Consider the following 20,297-nt stretch of genomic DNA (forward strand, 5'->3'; position numbering starts at 1 on the left):
GGAACATCTTTATCTCCATCCCTTTTATCTCATTTAATTAACAGATTGGGAAGATGGTCATTCGATTAGATTTTTTTTGGCTCACGACCATTTAACAATAGACATCAAAATTTATCTTTTTGATGACGTCACAGAATCGAACCAGATTGATGTGTTGTGTGGTGCAACACATGGGAAATATCTGCCATGACTATTGAGTGTAAATAAAGATGGAGGACGTGTCTCCACTTCCTCTGAATATCCAGAAATCAATCTAACGGCGGCCATCTTGCTCATTGGGAGCCAGAGATGATCAGTAGCGCTCAGGGCATTGGCACTGTGGAAATTATGACCTATACAACCACAAGGGGGCGATTGCAACCTTTTGTGTTCACTCTTATGGAGCAGTCATGTCGTCCATCTTTATCAACAGCTTGTGACCATGACAGATGCTTTTTGGTTTTATTTACCAGTCTGATGGCAAACTATTCATTGTGGAATCAATGTAAACGTATTAATATTAATGTTTAAATTGTGTGATTTCTTAGCAGAAGGAGGAGAAAGAGGTCCATGTTGCTGAGGTTCAGTTTGCTGATCAGCCCGGACATGGGCTCGCTAGAAAAGTAAGTAGTTTGTGTTTTCATCATTTACACTCAAAATATTCACGTGCAAACTGAAGCACACAGCATTTTACTGTGAAGGGTGGGAAATTAACTTCCGCCACCAGCCAAATACAGGTTGGAAGTGTTGTTTCCCAATCAGCCGAAACCATGACGAAATATTAGTATTATTTAGAAATCATGTGTATTAACAGAAATGGACAATATTCTTGCATATTTCTGCTTTAATATGTTAAACTTTGTACTTTGGGAAAGTGATTGGCTGATAATTTCCTGTATGTGAAACCGTGAGGGTTGGTGAATTTTGCCTGGTGGACAGAAAGGTTAGTTTCCTGCTCTGGTCACATGACGCTTCAGCACTTAACTGGTCCAAGTGTTGTTTCCTTCCCTCCTCCCGCCCTCCTTGCTCCAGGTGGGGGTGGATGTGAGAAAGGGTGCTCAGTCAGTGCAGCGCACCAGTCTGCGGAGAGTTAAACACTGAAATAAACATACTGCCCGGTCCTCCAGGTACGGGACACACAACAAGCACTTGTGCATCCCAGTGCTTGGATAGATGCTGCTATGGTAACATAGTGGATCCTGTTAGAGCCTGATAGTCTCTCACGTTCTGTTCAGTTTTTGTTCGAGGGCGTTTTCACACCTGAAAGTCTGGACCCCGGTCTGAACCAAGGTTAATGTCAAGGTTGTTGCCATTGAAATTTCAATGAGGTAATATACCAGCAAAGTGAACGTCCTTGTTGTTGAAGCATCAGATCGTTAGAGGGGACGACTACAGACAATCCTGTCAGTCGCTCCTACTCAACTTCCTGCAATTGGTCCAAAAGGTTGACATATCCAATTAAGTGATTTCACACTGGAAACAAACTTCACCAATGTTGAGTCCTGACTAAATGATGTTGCGTTGGTCTAGACCGTGGTCCAAGGCAACTTTCACACCTATTATTTTGGTTCGGACCAAACAGAAAAGTAAGAAGGTCCAAACCAACAATGTAGGTGTGAAAGACCCTTCAATTATAGTCCCTGATTTTTGCATAAGTTTCTTTTAGTCAGCCAGAGTCATCCCGCCTGTGTGTTTCTTCTTTGTGTTGATTGCGTGTCTCTGTTTTCCAGGACAGGAAACCCACTGCCAGAACACCCTCCAAAAAAACACAACCCGAGCGCAGATGGAAATGAGCAAACGAGGAGAGCAAGACAAAGACTGAGAAATGCAAACTACAAAAAGACAAACACAAGAACCATCCTCAAGGTGTGAAAACCTGGAAAATCACAAAAGAAAAAAGAAGAGGAGAGAGAGAGAGAGAGAGAAAAAAAAGAGGAGTTCAACTTGTAGTTTTATAAGATTTGTAAAGAAAAAGTCAACTAGACTAAGGCATGATGATTCTTCTTCTTCTTCTTTTCTACAAAAAAACATAAATGTCAGTAAAATAACCGAGAAAAAAAAAAAAAGCAACAAAAAGTGCTTCCTGTGAACTGTAATCGCATGATGACTGCTGGTGCATGCCCTTTGACCTTTTGAACTGTCATTATCTACAAACTGGAGGGGTGCAAGGTTCGGGGGGGCTGGCCCACGAGTTGTGTCTCAGGCCGTTTTAAGGACCTAACTCCCCCCCCCACCCCCCCACCCCCCCGACTGGATTGTTTGTGTCAGCGAGTTGAGTACAATAACACTGCAGCCAAAAAATAAGAGTCCCTCACTGGATGGTTCTGTAAACAGCTCCGCCTCCGCTGAGCCGACCGACGCTTCTCCCACCCCCCCCCCCCCCAATTACTCTCAATGTGATATATGCACTCTATGCTACGTGGACATGTGTCGGTATGTGTATGTGTGCGTACGTGTGCGTGTATTTCTTCTCTGACGCATGTGTTCCTTGCTTGGCGCTGAGGCCCTGCTCCATTATTGGCTGCTTTGCCCCCCCCCCCCCCCTGTGATGTCACCGCTCGCTCAGTGCTGGAGTGAGAAAGCCGCTGTGCCGCCCCCTGCTGGTGCGTGTTCCTGTCTGCGTGTAGCTGATGTCTCTACTTCCTCGCTTCTTGTCGGTCGTTTCTTTGGGACGTGTCTGATCCACCTCAGTGTCGCAGCATTGTTTTGACTTCAGTGCAGAACTGAAGTCCCCCCCCCCACCCAGCCCTCGTGATTTCACGTTCTCAGACGACGGGAATGTTTTTTTTGGGGAAGGGGGGCTGGTTGCTTGATTGTATTGTGCAGCAGCTCCACAACACAAAGGTCCCACTTTTTGTCCCCCCCCCCCCCCCCCCCCCTTTTCTTCCATCCACCTTCTTAATCAGTAGCCTCAATCGATATGCAGTAAAATCACAGGCGTCTCCATCAGCGGCTCCTCCATCTCATCTTCAAATCTCTGTGTGTGCTCCTTGTGTTCTCTGCAGTGGCTGTAGCACCTCACTGCCGACCTCTCAGTAGAAAGTGGGTGATTGAGAGAGAAAAGGAAAGACATGGAGGTTGAGAGGATTTGGTGCTTTGAAGGATTTAATGTGCAACAGCATCGCGCTGCTGCTGCTGCTGCATTTGTGATTGTGAACGGAACTGTGCAAACGAGCATAGACAGGTAGCACTGTGATCGTCCTCTTACCACTGACCCCAGACTGTGAAGACACAACAACATTCACACACACACACACACACAAAGAAAAAGCACACATGTTCCCACATAATGAGAAACACAGTATTAGGATTAAATGATTATCGCCTGGTCGGAGTGTGGGATGGTTTTTGGAGTATGCCACAGCAATAAAACTGGACAGCGAGGACGCAGAAGATGGACACCAGGGCCGCGAGCGTGTACATGACGGATGTGATACTGAAATCGTCAGTAAAGACAGGAAACATCTGGACAAACGGGACCGGAGTTTGGCACCGGACAGCCCTAGTGTACCTGACCGGCCCGTCGACCTTGATGTGACAGAGTCCGAGGGGGAGCGATGACGCAGGATCACAGGACTCAGCTGTAGCAGCGTGGGAACGTGGAGGCCTGAGCAGGAGTTGTTTGTCTTGCAGCACCTAACGTAGCAAAAAAATATATAAACCAGGACACGTTGACGTCACACAACCTGAGAGAGTCTGCTGCTGCCGATAAGGTGGAAACCACCAACTGCATTTTCTTTTTCTGTGTTTCACGTATTTGAAAAAAGTCCCACTTTTAGTTCCCTTCATCTCTGCCGGTCACTCACTTTATGCAGAACCCGAAGGCAGCGCGGTGAAGGGGTCACATCATAGTAGCACACATCTCCTGGAATTCAAAATCCCAATATTTATCTCATGAGTACTGTAAAACGCTACTGTAGCCTGAGTGACTGAGACACCGAGTGACTGAACACACATCACGTGACTGCACGGATTCTCCACGCCTCATCTGATAGAGCACTTGTTTATTACATATCACACGTTTTCCACTGTTCCTCCACTCAGGTTTTCAGTTCTGCTCGGTCAGAATCAAGAGGTTTCTGTTTTTTTTCAGTTCTGCGTCCTCCTCTCAGAGACTGTGGGACACGACGGGAGCGTTTCGGGGTCGGACTCCGCTGTTTCAGCCGTGTTTTAGCGGAGCAGGGACGCGTGGGACGGGGTTTGAAGAGGGATGGTTTGAATGCGAGTTTGTGTGGGTGTGTGTGTGAGAGTTATTCGATTCAAATACCAAAAAGTACACAGAGGACTGAGTGTGTGGTCAGTAACCACGTCGCTGTGCCCTGTGCATGCAAACCTGTGTGTGGAGAGAGACCCCTCCTCGTCTACTGTTCAGCTCCTGCTGAGAACTGACACTTCCGTTTGTTGTGATCATCCAAATTCATAAAAAAAAATAAAGGAACCAAAAGTTTAAGTGATAGTGAAGCGTTTCTCCCATTTCAACAAGACAATGTAGAAATCTCCCCTTTGTGCAGTTTCTGTCTGAAGAGGAAAACACAGATCATAAAGTGTTTTAGCTGAGTTACAAATTTTTTCCCCCAAAAGAATCAACTGTTCTCACAGAGTCGAGCCTTTAATTCTGACGGATATTATAGTTTATTTATCCCCCAATCACTAAATCGATGCACTCCACTCTAATCTATTGGTCTTTTACTGTGTCTTAATCCTTAAGATTTTCATTTTGGATTAAACACTATTATTAATATATTTGAATGACACACATTTTGCATATTTAAATGTGGGATTGTCTGATTGATTTAAGTGATGGGGTAAATTTGTCTCCCATTCACAAAGGATGCAGAAGACACATCTCACGTAAAGTGCAAGACAACATTCAATTTATTTGCCTTCTTCGATCTCCCCTGTGAATCTTATCAATCCTCCCGCCTTGTTGTAGGTTCTTACACTTTTATAACAGTGGGGATAAAACATGCAAGTCATTAAAAATGTCAAGCCGTGATTAGCATGATCATTTTAAAATGCAAAGTTGCGTAGACAAGTCTAATATGGTGGCAAACCCTACAAATTGAAAATTGGTGGTTCAACGGCTTAATTCTTTGGCAAATGCCTTTTGCAATAAGTGAAGCAAATTTTATCCTTTTATCACAAAATGCACACGAAGACGACGAGGATGTGGAAATTACAAATATCAGAAAATATAACTCAATTGTTCAACATAAGAGTTTAGAGTTAAAGCTTCTGCGGTGGCTAACACCCGTCATTCCAAACCAAACCTCTAGGGCCTGTTTTATTCACACCCGCTTGTTATTACCACCACTAACCACAGGTGTCGCCACTGAGTCATCATCCTGTGGTTCATTTAACAGTTAAAAGACCAGATGTTGAGCGATTTCAAAATCATATAAAAAGTCCTCTAAGCAAAAATATATATAAAGCAAATTATTGTAAATTATCACTCGTTTGAATTTGCGATTGAGGTGATTAGTGATCCTCTGCACTATGATGAATTTAACTCCACCATGTTTTTGTTGTATGGATCCCATGATACGTGTGTGTGTGTGTGTGTGTCTGTTGTGTGAGACTGTGTGTGTGTGTGGTGCTTGGTTTTACACCTGGTTGTATCGGAGGGTATAGAAGAGTGAGGATTTGACTCGAGAGGACGTGTAACCTGCGACGACGTATTTAAAAAAAGAGTATTGTAAAATTTTAACTGTTGCGAAGAATAGAAGATCACCTATACTCCTTTAGAATGGATACATGACAATGTAAACGCAATATCATATTACTCTATCCTAAGGAATGCAACCGCGCACATGCACAAAAAAAAAGATGTTTTTATGAAAATATGTGTATAAATATATGACAAAATATATTTAATTAGAATGCTATGCACCCTCATAGAGTTGTTATGGATGTTCTTTAAGCATTATCTAGACTAGGCCAACGCCCATGATCATGGGGAATGTAGAGGCTTTGTAGCTATGACCACTTGTTTTCTTTTCTTTTGTATTGTCCTGGAAGGAGGAGAAACAAACGTGAATATGTATACAAGCCTTTCAAATCAGAGTCCTTCTGACATGACGATATGTATAGATCATCTTACCCTGTACACCAGCTCAAACCATTTACAAGACTTAATAAACAAAGATGTGACAAAGAACACGTGTCTGATTTCACTGATGCACTAAAAACTATTTATTGGTGTAAAACCAGGCAGAAAATAGACCTAAAAACAAAAAGCTCTGAAAATATGAATGTATTTCATATAACAGTTGTTTCAGCACTAGTTGTTGGTTCCCAGAATTTATTTAAAGGTGAATTTATGTGTTTATTTTCTTTAATAATGCAGATGTACCTCTTCAATTTGAAAATATGCTCAGAAATACACTAATGAGAATAAAATGTCCCACTTCTCATGTGTTCGTATGTCTTCAGCTGGGAGTTAGCTTTGGTAAAAGTTAGTATGGCATTTTAACATTGTATTTAATACAGCTTCACTTTATGGATACTTGATATGAATGTACTTTTGATCGTCCTCATAATAACAATTTCAAGGCGTGCTTTAATTTTTTTCTCATCTTATTCTACAGAACACTTCCACGTCTCATGTGTGGAGACATTTCACCCCAGCCAATGTAAAAGGAAAGGCTGTGTACATTTGCAAATACTGTGCAAAGACCTATGTTAAGAATGACACAAAGATCCGGAAGCATATAGTCAAGTGCCCAAAGTTTCCTCAGGGCTCAAATCAGCCTATGACTAAACAAAATGTCTATATTTATGTCTGTATATGACAAGGTAAATACAGTTAGTATAAATTACCCACACAATTTCCGTTAATTCCTGTTAATTCCTGTTAATTCCCGTTAATTCCCGTATATTGCCATATATTCCTGTATATTCCCATGGAAAGTTTCCCACTTTTTGTGGAATTTTGCAACCCTACTCTTGAGTGTTGAATAAACTAAGATAACTTTGCTCTTCATATGAAGTACAGTCCGTCTGGTACTGGAGTTTTGGGACCAATAATTACTTTTTGGAAACTTTCCGTTGTCAGAGTACACCACAGAATGAATCACAACGATATGTTAACATCATTTATTTAAAGTGTAAATCAATTCATTTGACAATAAAAATGTACTTAACTATTAATATAGTTAAATGACATTCACATTATATGACTTCTGCACAAGGACTTGTCTGGGATGAGGGATTTGGTTTTGGGAGTTGGTGGCAGGATGGTGGGGGAGTGCAGTCCTCATACAGGGCTGGTGGACTCTGGTTGGAAACCAGCGTCGTACCTCAAGTCCAGCTCAGAGTAAACAGCTTTACGTTTTCAGTTCCTCTTGGATCTCATTCACCATGGTTGAACTCACTCTTTGTGAATTCCTGGTTGGATACAGACCGGAGATTCACAGAGTTTCAGGATTGTCCGTCTTTATCCAAACTGGTACCATTTCTCCAGCCTGTTTTGGACAGGCAAATCCTCCTGAGCTATTCAGGAGGGAGAGCAGGCTGATTCACCTCAATACGAGCTTTCTTCTCCTCAGGCCCTTGGTCCTGCTCGACCTGCCTTTTCCTTTTGCTGCCAGCAGATCTCCCCGATGCTGCAGAAGCAGCACTGGCTACAAGGACCTTCCTTTCCACCATGTCGGCATCTGCTCGACTTCTTGCAGCGCTCTGATACTCGAGAAACGTGAGTTTCCTCTTGGCTGCTCGGAATCGGTTCGTGTTGTCGACTATAGAGTCTAACTCTCCCTGATTGAAGGTGGGATCCAGGGCTTCTTTAATGGACTCCTCCTTAGTCGCGATCATTTCAAGTGTTGGAACTTGCGTCCCAGCTGCTTGTTTCCACTGCTCAAACTCACTCTTTTTGAATTCCAGGTTGGATATAGACCAGAGATTCACAATCTGTTCTTCACCAGCGTGCCTGAGACTGAGAACCAGGTCGGTCCATTTTGATCCAATCCGGTAGTGATTCTTCGCTTTCATCACAGACACAATTTCAGCAACACAGGGAGATGGATGGCTGTTGCTGTCTTCAAAAACTGCCCTGACGAAGCAGCCGGTCACAGTGGTGTCAAAGTAGGGCATGTGGCACCATTTCACCAGCATTGTATTGGACAGGCAGATCCTCCTGAGGTCTTCAGGACGGAGAGCAGGCTGAGTCACCTCTCCACGAGCTTTCTTCTCCTCAGGCCCTTTGCCGTGCTCGACCTGCCTTTTCCATTTGTGGCCAGCAGATCTCCCCGACCCTGCAGAAGCAGCACTGGCAACAAGGACCTTCCTTTCCAGCATGTCGGCATCTCCTCGACTTCTTACAGCGCTCCATTTAGCGACTGTTTGGAGCATCATCTTGGCATCATTCAGAGGGGCTGCTCGGAATCGATTCTTCTGGGTGACAACAAAGTCTAACTCTTCCTGAGTGAAGGTGTGATCCAGGGCTTCTTTAATGGACTTCTCCTTACTCGCGATCTTTTCCAGTGTTGGAACTTTCGCCCCAGCCGCTATCATCGCCCGTTTCCACTGCTTGAACTCACTCTTTGTGAATTCCTGGTTGGATACAGACCTGAGAGTCACAATCTGTTGTTCACCAGCGTGCCTGAGATTGAGAACCAGGTTTGTCCGTTTTGATCCAAACTTGTAGTCATTTTTCATCTCGATCACAGACACAATTTCAGCAACACAGTGAGGTGGGTCGCTGAGGCTGGCATCAAAAACTGCCCTTACGAAGCAACCGGTCACAGTGGTGGCAAAGAAGGGCATGTGGCACCATTTCTCCAGCCTGTTATTGGACAGGCAGATCCTCTTCAGCTCTTCAGGAGGGAGAGCAGGCTGAGTCACCTCTCCATGAGCTTTCTTCTCCTCAGGCCCTTTGCCGTGCTTGACCTTCCTTTTCTTTTTGTGGCCAGCAGATCTCCCCGACGCTGCTATAGCATCTTCGTCAACAAGGAACAAAATCCTTTTCTCCACTGAAGACATCTCCGTAGAAGGACTTTGGGCTCCGTGAAGGGCCTGAAAAAATCGCAGAGTTTTCTCAAGAGTCCTGAAAAGTGCAGCTGCTAATCTCACGATCAAAGAAGCAAGTGAGGTTTGTTCAGAGAGAGGATTATTCTCCATGAAGACAACACAAGAAGTCATCCAATATATAGTATTTGATCTCATCTAAGGATACGTGCATCAATGGATCAGATCAACGCATCAAAGGATCTTTTAGACCACATAGGGTAACAATTAGGATCAGAATTGCCTTTAATAATTCCCATATATGATATCAGTTCAAATAACCCAATCTTATTTTAGTTAATTGCAGTAAAAAAAACGCACAAACATATATGAATGCATTTTTAATAGTAGTTGCTATAGTCATTATTTAAACGGATGATATTATTGGTTTTATAACAAACAACTAAAAATGTTATTATCTGGTTAATAACATTTCCTTGGTTTATATTCAATAAACAGAAGCTACATTAGCTGTTGATGCCTCACATTACAATAAGTTGCACAATATGTTTACAGGTAGTTGGTGCCATTGGCGCCATCAGAAGCCATGATAGAAAACCCACGTGAGCTTTCCGGCTAAAGCTCCTTCTTATCTAACTGACAATACTTTACTATACTTTGACATTTTTGTTTAGTTTTTGACACTTTACTTTATGATTACTTACTGACAAACAGGAGCACAAGTCTTTTACTGCACTTTAAATTGTCAAGCAAACATTTATTGGGCAATAGTGTAAATTAAATCCAGCTTTTGATTAAATATTCCCCCATCGGTTCTCCTCACCGGAAGGTTTGAGATTTTTTTAATCTTACTTGTTGCCTGTATTTTAATTTGTACTTGTCCTCTTCAGAGCCTGTCCGCTTGCTGCCGAAGATCTAACCTGCCTGTCCACTCACCAGCTTAAAACACACTGCCTGGATTCACTGTCAAACCACAGACACTTCCAAGAGCCCTGCGACTCTTTGTCACCTGGCAAATATGAATGTATTTCATATAACAGTTGTTTCAGCACTAGTTGTTGGTTCCCAGAATTTATTTAAAGGTGAATTTATGTGTTTATTTTCTTTAATAATGCAGATGTACCTCTTCAATTTAAATATATGTTCAGAAATACACTAATGAGAATAAAATGTCCCACTTCTCATGTGTTCGTATGTCTTCAGCTGGGAATTAGCTTTGGTAAAAGTTAATATGGCATTTTAACATTGTATTTAATACAGCTTCACTTTATGGATACTTGATATGAATGTACTTTTACATATCTCTGTGCCTTTATAGGAACTGAGGGCCGGAAGATAAAGTTGTACCCATCGTCCTCATAATAACAATTTCAAGGCGTGCTTTAATTTTTTTCTCATCTTATTCTACATAACACTTCCACGTGCACTATCTCATGTGTGGAGACATTTCACCCCAGCCAATGTAGAAGGAAAGGCTGTGTACATTTGCAAATACTGTGCAAAGACCTTTGTTAAGAATGACACAAAGATCCGGAAGCATATAGTCAAGTGCCCAAAGTTTCCTCAGGGCTCAAATCAGCCTATGACTAAACAAAATGTCTATATTTATGTCTGTATATGACAAGGTAAATACAGTTAGTATAAATTACGCACACAATTTCCATTAATTCCTGTTAATTCCTGTTAATTCCCGTTAATTCCCGTATATTGCCATATATTCCTGTATATTCCCATGGAAAGTTTCCCACTTTGATTATTCCCGGAGTTTTGCAACCCTACTCTTGGGTGTTGAATAAACTAAGATAACTTTGCTCTTCATATGAAGTACAGTCCGTCTGGTACTGGAGTTTTGGGACCAATAATTACTTTTTGGAAACTTTCAGTTGTCAGAGTACACCACAGAATGAATCACAACGATATGTTAACATCATTTATTTAAAGTGTAAATCAATTCATTTGACAATAAAAATGTACTTAACTATTAATATAGTTAAATGACATTCACATTATATGACTTCTGCACAAGGACTTGTCTGGGATGAGGGATTTGGTTTTGGGAGTTGGTGGCAGGATGGTGGGGGAGCACAGTCCTCATACAGGGCTGGTGGACTCTGGTTGGAAACCAGCGTCGTACCTCAAGTCCAGCTCAGAGTAAACAGCTTTACATTTTCAGTTCCTCTTGGATCTCATTCACCATGGTTGAACTCACTCTTTGTGAATTCCTGGTTGGATACAGACCGGAGATTCACAGAGTTTCAGGATTGTCCGTCTTTATCCAAACTGGTACCATTTCTCCAGCCTGTTTTGGACAGGCAGATCCTCCTGAGCTATTCAGGAGGGAGAGCAGGCTGATTCACCTCAACACGAGCTTTCTTCTCCTCAGGCCCTTGGTCCTGCTTTACCTGCCTTTTCCTTTTGCTGCCAGCAGATCTCCCCGATGCTGCAGAAGCAGCACTGGCAACAGGGACCTTCCTTTCCACCATGTCGGCATCTGCTCGACTTCTTGCAGCGCTCTGATACTCGAGTAACGTGAGTTTCCTCTTGGCTGCTCGGAATCGGTTCGTGTTGTCGACTATAGAGTCTAACTCTCCCTGATTGAAGGTGGGATCCAGGGCTTCTTTAATGGACTCCTCCTTAGTCGCAATCATTTCAAGTGTTGGAACTTGCCTCCCAGCTGCTTGTTTCCACTGCTCGAACTCACTCTTTTGGAATTCCAGGTTGGATATAGACCAGAGATTCACGATCTGTTCTTCACCAGCGTGCCTGAGACTGAGAACCAGGTCGGTCCATTTTGATCCCATCCAGTAGTGACTCTTCGCTTTCATCACAGACACAATTTCAGCAACACAGGGAGATGGATGGCTGTCGCTGTCTTCAAAAACTGCCCTGACGAAGCAGCCGGTCACAGTGGTGGCAAAGTAGGGCATGTGGCACCATTTCACCAGCATTGTATTGGACAGGCAGATCCTCCTGAGGTCTTCAGGACGGAGAGCAGGCTGAGTCACCTCTCCACGAGCTTTCTTCTCCTCAGGCCCTTTGCCGTGCTCGACCTGCCTTTTCCATTTGTGGCCAGCAGATCTCCCCGACCCTGCAGAAGCAGCACTGGCAACAAGGACCTTCCTTTCCAGCATGTCGGCATCTCCTCGACTTCTTACAGCGCTCCATTTAGCGACTGTTTGGAGCATCATCTTGGCATCATTCAGAGGGGCTGCTCGGAATCGATTCTTCTGGGTGACAACAAAGTCTAACTCTTCCTGAGTGAAGGTGTGATCCAGGGCTTCTTTAATGGACTTCTCCTTACTGGCGATCATTTCCAGTGTTGGAACTTTCGTCCCAGCCGCTATCATCGCCCGTTTCCACTGCTTGAACTCACTCTTTGTGAATTCCTGGTTGGATACAGACCTGAGAGTCACAATCTGTTGTTCACCAGCGTGCCTGAGATTGAGAACCAGGTTTGTCCGTTTTGATCCAAACTTGTAGTCATTTTTCATCTCGATCACAGACACAATCTCAGCAACACAGTGAGGTGGGTCGCTGAGGCTGGCATCAAAAACTGCCCTTACGAAGCAACCGGTCACAGTGGTGGCAAAGAAGGGCATGTGGCACCATTTCTCCAGCCTGTTATTGGACAGGCAGATCCTCTTGAGCTCTTCAGGAGGGAGAGCAGGCTGAGTCACCTCTCCATGAGCTTTCTTCTCCTCAGGCCCTTTGCCGTGTTTGACCTTCCTTTTCTTTTTGGTGCCAGCAGATCTCCCCGACGCTGCTATAGCATCTTCGTCAACAAGGAACAAAATCCTTTTCTCCACTGAAGACATCTCCGTAGAAGGACTTTGGGCTCCGTGAAGGGCCTGAAAAAAATCGCAGTTTTCTCAAGAGTCCTGAAAAGTGCAGCTGCTAATCTCACGATCAAAGAAGCAAGTGAGGTTTGTTCAGAGAGAGGATTATTCTCCATGAAGACAACACAAGAAGTCATCCAATATATAGTATTTGATCTCATCTAAGGATACGTGCATCAATGGATCAGATCAACGCATCAAAGGATCTTTTAGACCACATAGGGTAAAAATTAGGATCAGAATTGCCTTTAATAATTCCCATATATGATATCAGTTAAAAAAAAACCCATCCTATTATAGTTAATTGCAGTAAAAAAAATGCACAAACATATATGAATGCATTTTTAATAGTAGTTGCTATAGTCTATAGTACTATACTTTGACATTTTTGTTTAGTTTTTGACACTTTACTTTATGATTACTTACTGACAAACAGGAGCACAAGTCTTTTACTGCACTTTAAATTGTCAAGCAAACATTTATTGGGCAATAGTGTAAATTAAATCCAGCTTTTGATTAAATATTCGGTTTTCCTCACCAGAAGGTTTGAGATTTTTTGAATCTCACTTGTTGCCTGTATTTTAATTTGTACTTGTCCTCTTCAGAGCTTGTCCGCTTGCTGCCGAAGATCTAACCTGCCTGTCCACTCACCAGCTTAAAACACACTGCCTGGATTCACTGTCAACCACAGACACTAAATATGTGATCGAAAAATAATCTCAGGTTTAAATCAGTGCACTAGCAATTAATTCATTCCTGTTCAATAGCAGCCTAATCCAGGGTCAGTGCCATAGACTGTAGGTCAGTGCACAGCAGGTCAGGTTAACTTGTACAAAATGTTTCTGCAGACTAGCAGCGTAATCATTGAATAATCAGAAATAAAATATATAATAATAAAGTGATAACTAGGATCTAAATCGAGCAGATATTTATGGATAATTCCCATTGACCCCAGTACCAATTTACTTGGTTCTTGCCAGGGAACTTTCTAAGAAATATTGGGAAGAGCATAGATCTATAAATGTTCAGTTTAACAAAGAGTTCACGTTTCCAATAATGTTTGGCACTGAGATGTCCCGTGAGATGCAGAAATATGAGTTGGACGAGTAATGATTTTAACTTTGCACAAGTTCTACACACAAAAAAATTTACAATATAACACACTAGAGGAAAGAAAGACCCATCTGGTATATGAACTGAAGAACGCCAAACTGAAGAAGGTATATGATAATTAAATGAGTCCTGTATAAAAACAGACAAAACAATAGATTCAAACTGAGAGGGTGGCGTCTTTAATCAGTGTATCGTTGACAATAAAGCAACTTATGTTAGTTAAAATATCAGTTGTGTTGGGAGAGAATTTGGGACAACCAACATATACATACAAGTGAAACAACAATAACTTAAAGAAAAGTTTTCACAAACACTTTTTCATCTGTTACACATGAGGCATTCACACAGGACGTCAAACACCGCACACACTCGCAGGAGCCATTACCTTTACAGTGACAAAATCAACAGTCACACTGCCGTTGGTACAAAAATGGCCATTCAGAAAAAAATAATACAACAATAATATTATCTGGTGAGGTCGTCTTGCTAACCTCTCTCTCTGCTTCCTGTCCATCGAGCTGTTGTATGTACACGCGAGAGGGCAGTATGGCCACATTGTTTGTTAAGTAGGATGTTGTCTGCCATTGGTCGAGCATGTGTTCTTCTCCTTATGTTGTACAAAATAAAAATTTCTTGAGGTAAGAACCAAGACAGTATCCAAATAGTAAAACTTAGCTTTTACTGAAACGCACCCCGTTGTTGGAAAAAGATATGGACAACTGGATAACAAAAGGGTTCGACAGATAACAGCTGTGGAAAGTTAAAATATAAACAAAATAAAATAACTGGAATGGTGGCGTTTATCAGATCATCTGAATTTTAGCATGTTGGTCTGAGGCGGCAGCTAGAGGCGGTAGTCGGTGACTTCACAGGTTTCTTCCGGGTCCGAGCTCAAGATTATAGAACCCGAACAGTGTCAGTGTCCAGTGTACGGTAGGGAGAACCATCATTTTTTACGGTAATAATTGTCTAATATTTGTGCTAAATTTCTGGATAGTGGGAGGAAGTTGGGACGCGTCGTCCATCTTTATATACAGACTATGGTTAACACTAAACAAAAGCGTAGTGGTGCGCATGGGAACGTCATTAGTTTTGCCGGTAAATGGTAATAAACTTATGTTGGTGCTAAATTAAATCTTAAATGAACACCAGGGCCAGATTTCAAAACAATTCACCAAACACCTGTTGCAATGTTTTGCTCAAAACCTGAGGATGACGGGTCTCGACAGGATTCATCCTCTGGGTCACGTGAATAAACCTTCTTGCCACTTCTTCCAGTAGCTGGTGAGATATTTCAGCCTTGACCCAAGTCGACACTGACGTCCCTCAAACAACAAGTGATGCCTTAATTTGCCGCCTTTTTATTTCCTCAAACCACAGCTCGAGATTGGCCTTAAAACAAAAACATGAGTTTCTTGTGATGTCACCAGCTCCTCACTCATGACTCAGCGACGTGACTCAACACACCTGCAAACTGGAGTGACACCCCACGGAGGAGCACTGAGCAGGAAGATTAAACGCTCAGAGATTAACTCCAAAATAAAGGCATTGAAAGGAGTGAAAGTGGTGTCGTTGTGCACATCCACACGTCCCTACTAATCTGTGTTAGTTTCTCTAGAGTTAATTTTGATTATCAGCATCTCTGCTCTCAACAACTGCCAACGCACTGCTGCTTCATGTCGTTGTGAGTCTCACTTTTCTGCCTCTGGTTTGGTTTTATACAAACCCGAAGGAAAAAACAAACAAAAACAACCACTACTCGTTTGTCACATAATAATGATAAACCTTTTCTTATCAAAGAAGAAATTACCCCAAACAGGCAGAAAAGACACAAATATGACAAAGATAAAAACATAAGGTTGTAAATAATACGCAGATTATAAAGGGTGTATTTGCAAAAACAAATGTTCTCTGCCTCGGTTCAATGGGTTCAATAATGCGCTGGCTCTGATAGTAAAAGCTTGATTAACCCTTTGGCATGAGGTGAGATGTGGAACCGGCTTCATCTGCTGATATCAGTGGAAACATGGTCAATAAATCTGAAAGGTATTTAGGTAAAAGGTCATTTGAGGCCTTGGGAGTAAATTATTAAAATCAACATGAAATTAAAGAGGGAAACACAGGGAGGGTGTTCTTTAATATATATGTTTGATAAATGTATGACGTGATTATTCCAGCACATGTTTATTTTCATTTTTTAGTGTGAATCCTTGTTTTCCCTGTTTCTGTAGAACTGTAGTCATCAGACCAGGAAAAGAACTACAACTCCCAGCTCCTGCACCGCCCCCTGCTCTCAGCCAATCACGGCCGTCTGCGCCACGTGCCCTTGAGCAGGAAGTCCCCGGGTTGTTTTGGCTTTTTCTCTCCACGTGGAGCCTCGAGGAAACTTCTCCCTCGAGTTCAGCGTCCTGCACAACCGACCCGGAGCTGAGAGACATGTCAGCGGGAGGACGCACCACCACGAGCCGGGACATCCCCGCGGTCCGGCGGGTCGCGATCCACGATGCTGCCAACATGCCGCTGGACTACTCCACGACCCCCGGGGGGACCCTGTTCAGCACCACGCCCGGAGGTAAAGCTCGGGGAGCGGGTCAATGTCAGAGGGAAGTCGCTCCACAAATGTTCATACATCTTGTATCATCGGGCTGAGTCCGTGGCTTCTTTAAATCAAACTACTTTTACAAGTTGTGAGATTTTTCACTTACATGTTGTTGGTTCTGCAGAAAAACAGTCCAGTGGTGGATCTGTGATTTAATGTGATCGGACAGAAACTTAATATTTGATATTTAATATTAGACCCTCACATTCTGGACCATCCTTCTGCACAGCAGCTGTCGTTTTATATTTATGTTGTAAATTATAAAACATCATCTGGGATTTTAATTTTCTATAACAACACGTTCATTGCAAAAAGTTCCTCTTCCTCTTTTTGATTTGAAGAAGGATTTTGATGTGACACTTTTAAGAAGCAGATATAATATGTGATGCACGGTTGTGTTGTGTTCCTCAGTGGATGTGTTGTAGTGATGAAGAGCAGGTCTCTGCACCCAGACCCTGCACAATGTAATCTTTCAATAACTTTATTTTCCTACATGCACATTGCAAATATTTTTTATTTGCAGCTCATATGTAAAGTGACTGTGTAGATGCACGTTTTTGATTTGTAAATATTCAAATTACAAATAAATGTGTTCAATCTGACGCTCTGTTCATTCAAATATGAATTTCCTTCATCCTCTTCATAATTTAAACCGGTAGAGAAGTCGCACGTGATCAGATTTTTAATTCTAAAGTGATTTCATGTATATTTCATAGGTTTATGTCGACTCGCTCCTGCTGAAAGCTTAATGTCACACATTAGGTTCCTGATGTCATCGTCCCGTAGCTGTGTTTTATTACACAATCAACGACTGTGTGGTCAAATATAGAACTGTACTCAGTCATATCCTATTTATAGTCTTGTTATTACGACACACTGTTGTGGAGCTGCAGCAACATGTTTACGAGATTCGGGCGCGTCACTCGTCCACATCATTGAATTTATATATTAAGTGTATAATGTCTTTACCTGGAAAATTGGTAATTGCTGGAAATGACCAGACTCTCACAACCAATCACTGTTTTGGATTAAGATCAAACTAAGTTACATAAAAGATGAATTTATATCAGTCAATAACAATACCAATTTATCCGAATGGCAATAATTCTTTAGAATTCTTTATCAAACCCGTCTGACAACGAAATGAAATTGCGTCTTTAACGTTTATCCATACACTTTATTGTAAATAACTATACAATTAAAAAGCACATAGAACTTGAATCAAGACAAAAATAATATACATCATTTTTCCTCCAGCTGAAGTCTTCTTTCTGCATTGTTTATTCTGTAAAATGAAAGTTATAAAGGTTCAGCGTGTGGAATTTAGTGACATCTAGTGGTGAAGTTGCACGTTGCAGCTGAATATCCCTCACCTCAGCTTCCAAACATGAGAGAAAACCTGTGCTCGCTTCAGTTGTCATAAAAACTCAAATGTCTTTAGTTTGTCCAGTTGGGGCTACTGTAAAAAACATGGCGGCGTCATATAAAGTATTTAAATTTAAAGAGCTCATTCTAGGGTTAATAAAACTACAGTTAGTAAAATTCTGATGATTAAACACAAGTGAAAACATCCCTAGGATTATTTTATATTGAATTTCTGCCAGTAGATCCCTTTCACCTAAATCTTACACACTGGATCTTTTAATAGTTGGAAACAACAATTTATTTGTATTCCCAGATGTGACGTACAAACTTTCTCCTCAGTCCCAGTTTCACTGTGGTCGTCACATTCTGTTGTTTGACCCAGTTTCACTCAGACGTCCACACGCTGGAGACCGTGGGAAATCCCTGTATGGTGATCAAAGTAAAGACGAGTTGTGAGAACGTTCATACTAAAGTGCACATGTTGATCTGGACTGATACCGTGTTCTGCAACTCATCCACCTGGGATCAGTTTTACCCTGAAATAAACCGAATCGGGTCGCTGAAGGTTTGTTGACGTCACTGATACGAATGTGAAAAATCAAGGTGGGACAATGACTGACGTGTGTGGACATGTGTGGACATGTATAGAGGGAGGACACACTGTACCACCACTATAACAGGGGGGTTACTGGAGCCTGATGCCTGGATGTAGAAGGTCTCCTGAATACAGTGCTGTTGTTTATTATAAATAAATACTTTTTTATTTCTTATTTTATCCTTTTAAATAAGTTTCATGTGTTTAATGTCAAGGTTAACAGATTATATTTTTGAGTGTTTATCAAAGTTATCTGCTGTGGTAGATTAACCTGAATAAAAAGCTTTTTTCATGAAACTAAATATACAATATAGTATTTTAATTTCTCTACACTTGATCCTTTTGGTTCCACAAACCAAAAACTAATTGAGGAACGATTAGCACTGAGCATCCTTCCCTCTGCTGCCCCCTGCAGGCACCAGAATCATCTACGACAGGAAGTTCCTCCTGCAGTGTCGGACGTCTCCTCTGACCCGGACGCCTCCCAAGATGCCCGACATCCCCGGCGTCACCAGTCCGCTCAAACTCAACAACTCCCCCGACACGAAGCCGCCCAAACCGACACCGAAGAGCAACACTGACCAAAGCCTGCACGCAGAGGACAGCGCAGGTAACACACGACTGAGACATGAAGTATGATGATGATGATATGTGTTTTCTCAGTTTCTCTCTTTAACTGTGATGTTTTTCTCTTTTCCAGGAGAAGATGACCAGTTTGAAATGGACATCTGAAGAGAGACAGAGACGAGGATAAGAAGAAAAGAAAAAAACATTTTCATTGTTTTTATTTACTGGTATAAGGAAGCTGTGTAAACCTCTTTCAGATTTCTTCTGAATTAACATGTTTTTTTTTAAAACCTTATATGTGTAAAAATATAGCTCTTATAAAACAACACTGTTTGTTGAAAGTGAACAAACACTTTGATGGAAGTCGACCTGTGACGTACTTAAGTCGCATGTATCTCAGTGTTCCGTTAAAATTAAACCATTTTTGTTTTTTATGTGATTTAACTCATTTAATGATTTTAAAAAACGTGTCTTTAAATGTTTAATGTTAAACAAATAAAAAACTGAAATTATGAACTGTACTTTGTATAGGTTTTTTTACCAACTTATAGTTTTTTTAACTAACTTCTCAAACTGGACATGCTGGTGTCCTTCATTAGTTGAGCATGTAAAAGGTGGAGCTTATAGTGAGCGCCCTCTAGTGGATCATGGGACAAACTTCTTATTCACCTCCAGCCTGTTTAAACTAACATCTTTAAGAGTCTCCAACGTTGTGAACAAACTTCCTCATTCCTCTGTCACAACTAAGAAGTGACAATGGTTTGATCCTGATCATTGAATATGAGTGTGAATGACTTTATAAATCCAGTTCATTTACCTTTTACAACCCAACGTACAGCTGTTTGCTAATTGGTGGAACTGTTTGGTTTCTCTATGATATTGAGGTTGAGACCTAACTTTGTAAAGTGATATTTTAACTGTTAAACAAATACATTTGATAGATTTATACCGTCCAGGTCACCATCATATTATTTCTCTAATATAAGAAAAATCCTGTTGAAATGCTTTTTAAATCCATATGAAAACAATAAGCATTTGTATTTTAGCGAGTCTTAACAACTTAATTCAAACCTTTGTATAAATACAGTAAATAAAACCATGACACACTTTTTTCATGATAAGAAATAATTTATTGTATTCTGTACATAGCAAACACACAAATGGATCAATGTGACCCAAATAAAGTTAAAGCGCTTTACATTCTGACATCTTTGTCATTTCTATTAAAACCATCAGACCTTCAACAGCTCTCTACATAAGTCCCCGTGTCCAGCTGAGT

At 41.6% G+C, this 20,297-nt stretch overlaps 2 protein-coding genes across 2 annotated transcripts in view; both read left to right on the forward strand.

Annotated features, from left to right (window-relative positions):
- Positions 1-1,080, forward strand: part of ank1b (ankyrin 1, erythrocytic b) — a 54,135-nt gene extending 53,055 nt beyond the window's left edge. Inside the window, exons 42-43 of the mRNA XM_053411384.1 lie at positions 531-602; positions 1,012-1,080. Coding sequence (XP_053267359.1) covers positions 531-602; positions 1,012-1,080 — 141 coding nt within the window. The remainder of the gene's footprint in view (positions 1-530; positions 603-1,011) is intronic.
- A 15,160-nt stretch (positions 1,081-16,240) lies between these two features.
- LOC128424937 (eukaryotic translation initiation factor 4E-binding protein 1) lies at positions 16,241-19,534 on the forward strand. Its single transcript, XM_053411385.1, has 3 exons — positions 16,241-16,464; positions 18,867-19,061; positions 19,152-19,534. Exons 1-3 carry the CDS (start codon positions 16,329-16,331, stop codon positions 19,181-19,183), a joined length of 363 nt encoding a protein of 120 aa, XP_053267360.1. The 5' UTR covers positions 16,241-16,328; the 3' UTR covers positions 19,184-19,534.
- Positions 19,535-20,297: the final 763 nt, after the last annotated feature.

This window comes from Pleuronectes platessa, chromosome 19 (genome assembly GCF_947347685.1).
Source record: "Pleuronectes platessa chromosome 19, fPlePla1.1, whole genome shotgun sequence".
NCBI classification, from domain to species: Eukaryota; Metazoa; Chordata; class Actinopteri; order Pleuronectiformes; family Pleuronectidae; genus Pleuronectes; species Pleuronectes platessa.

Bases quoted from the DNA above. Each gene is read 5' to 3' on its own strand.
- LOC128424937 (XM_053411385.1), top strand. From the start codon at position 16,329: ATGTCAGCGGGAGGACGCACCACCACGAGCCGGGACATCCCCGCGGTC. The intron at 16,465-18,866 runs GTAAAGCTCGGG...TGCCCCCTGCAG, and splicing joins GTTCAGCACCACGCCCGGAG to GCACCAGAATCATCTACGAC. The intron at 19,062-19,151 runs GTAACACACGAC...TCTCTTTTCCAG, and splicing joins GCACGCAGAGGACAGCGCAG to GAGAAGATGACCAGTTTGAA.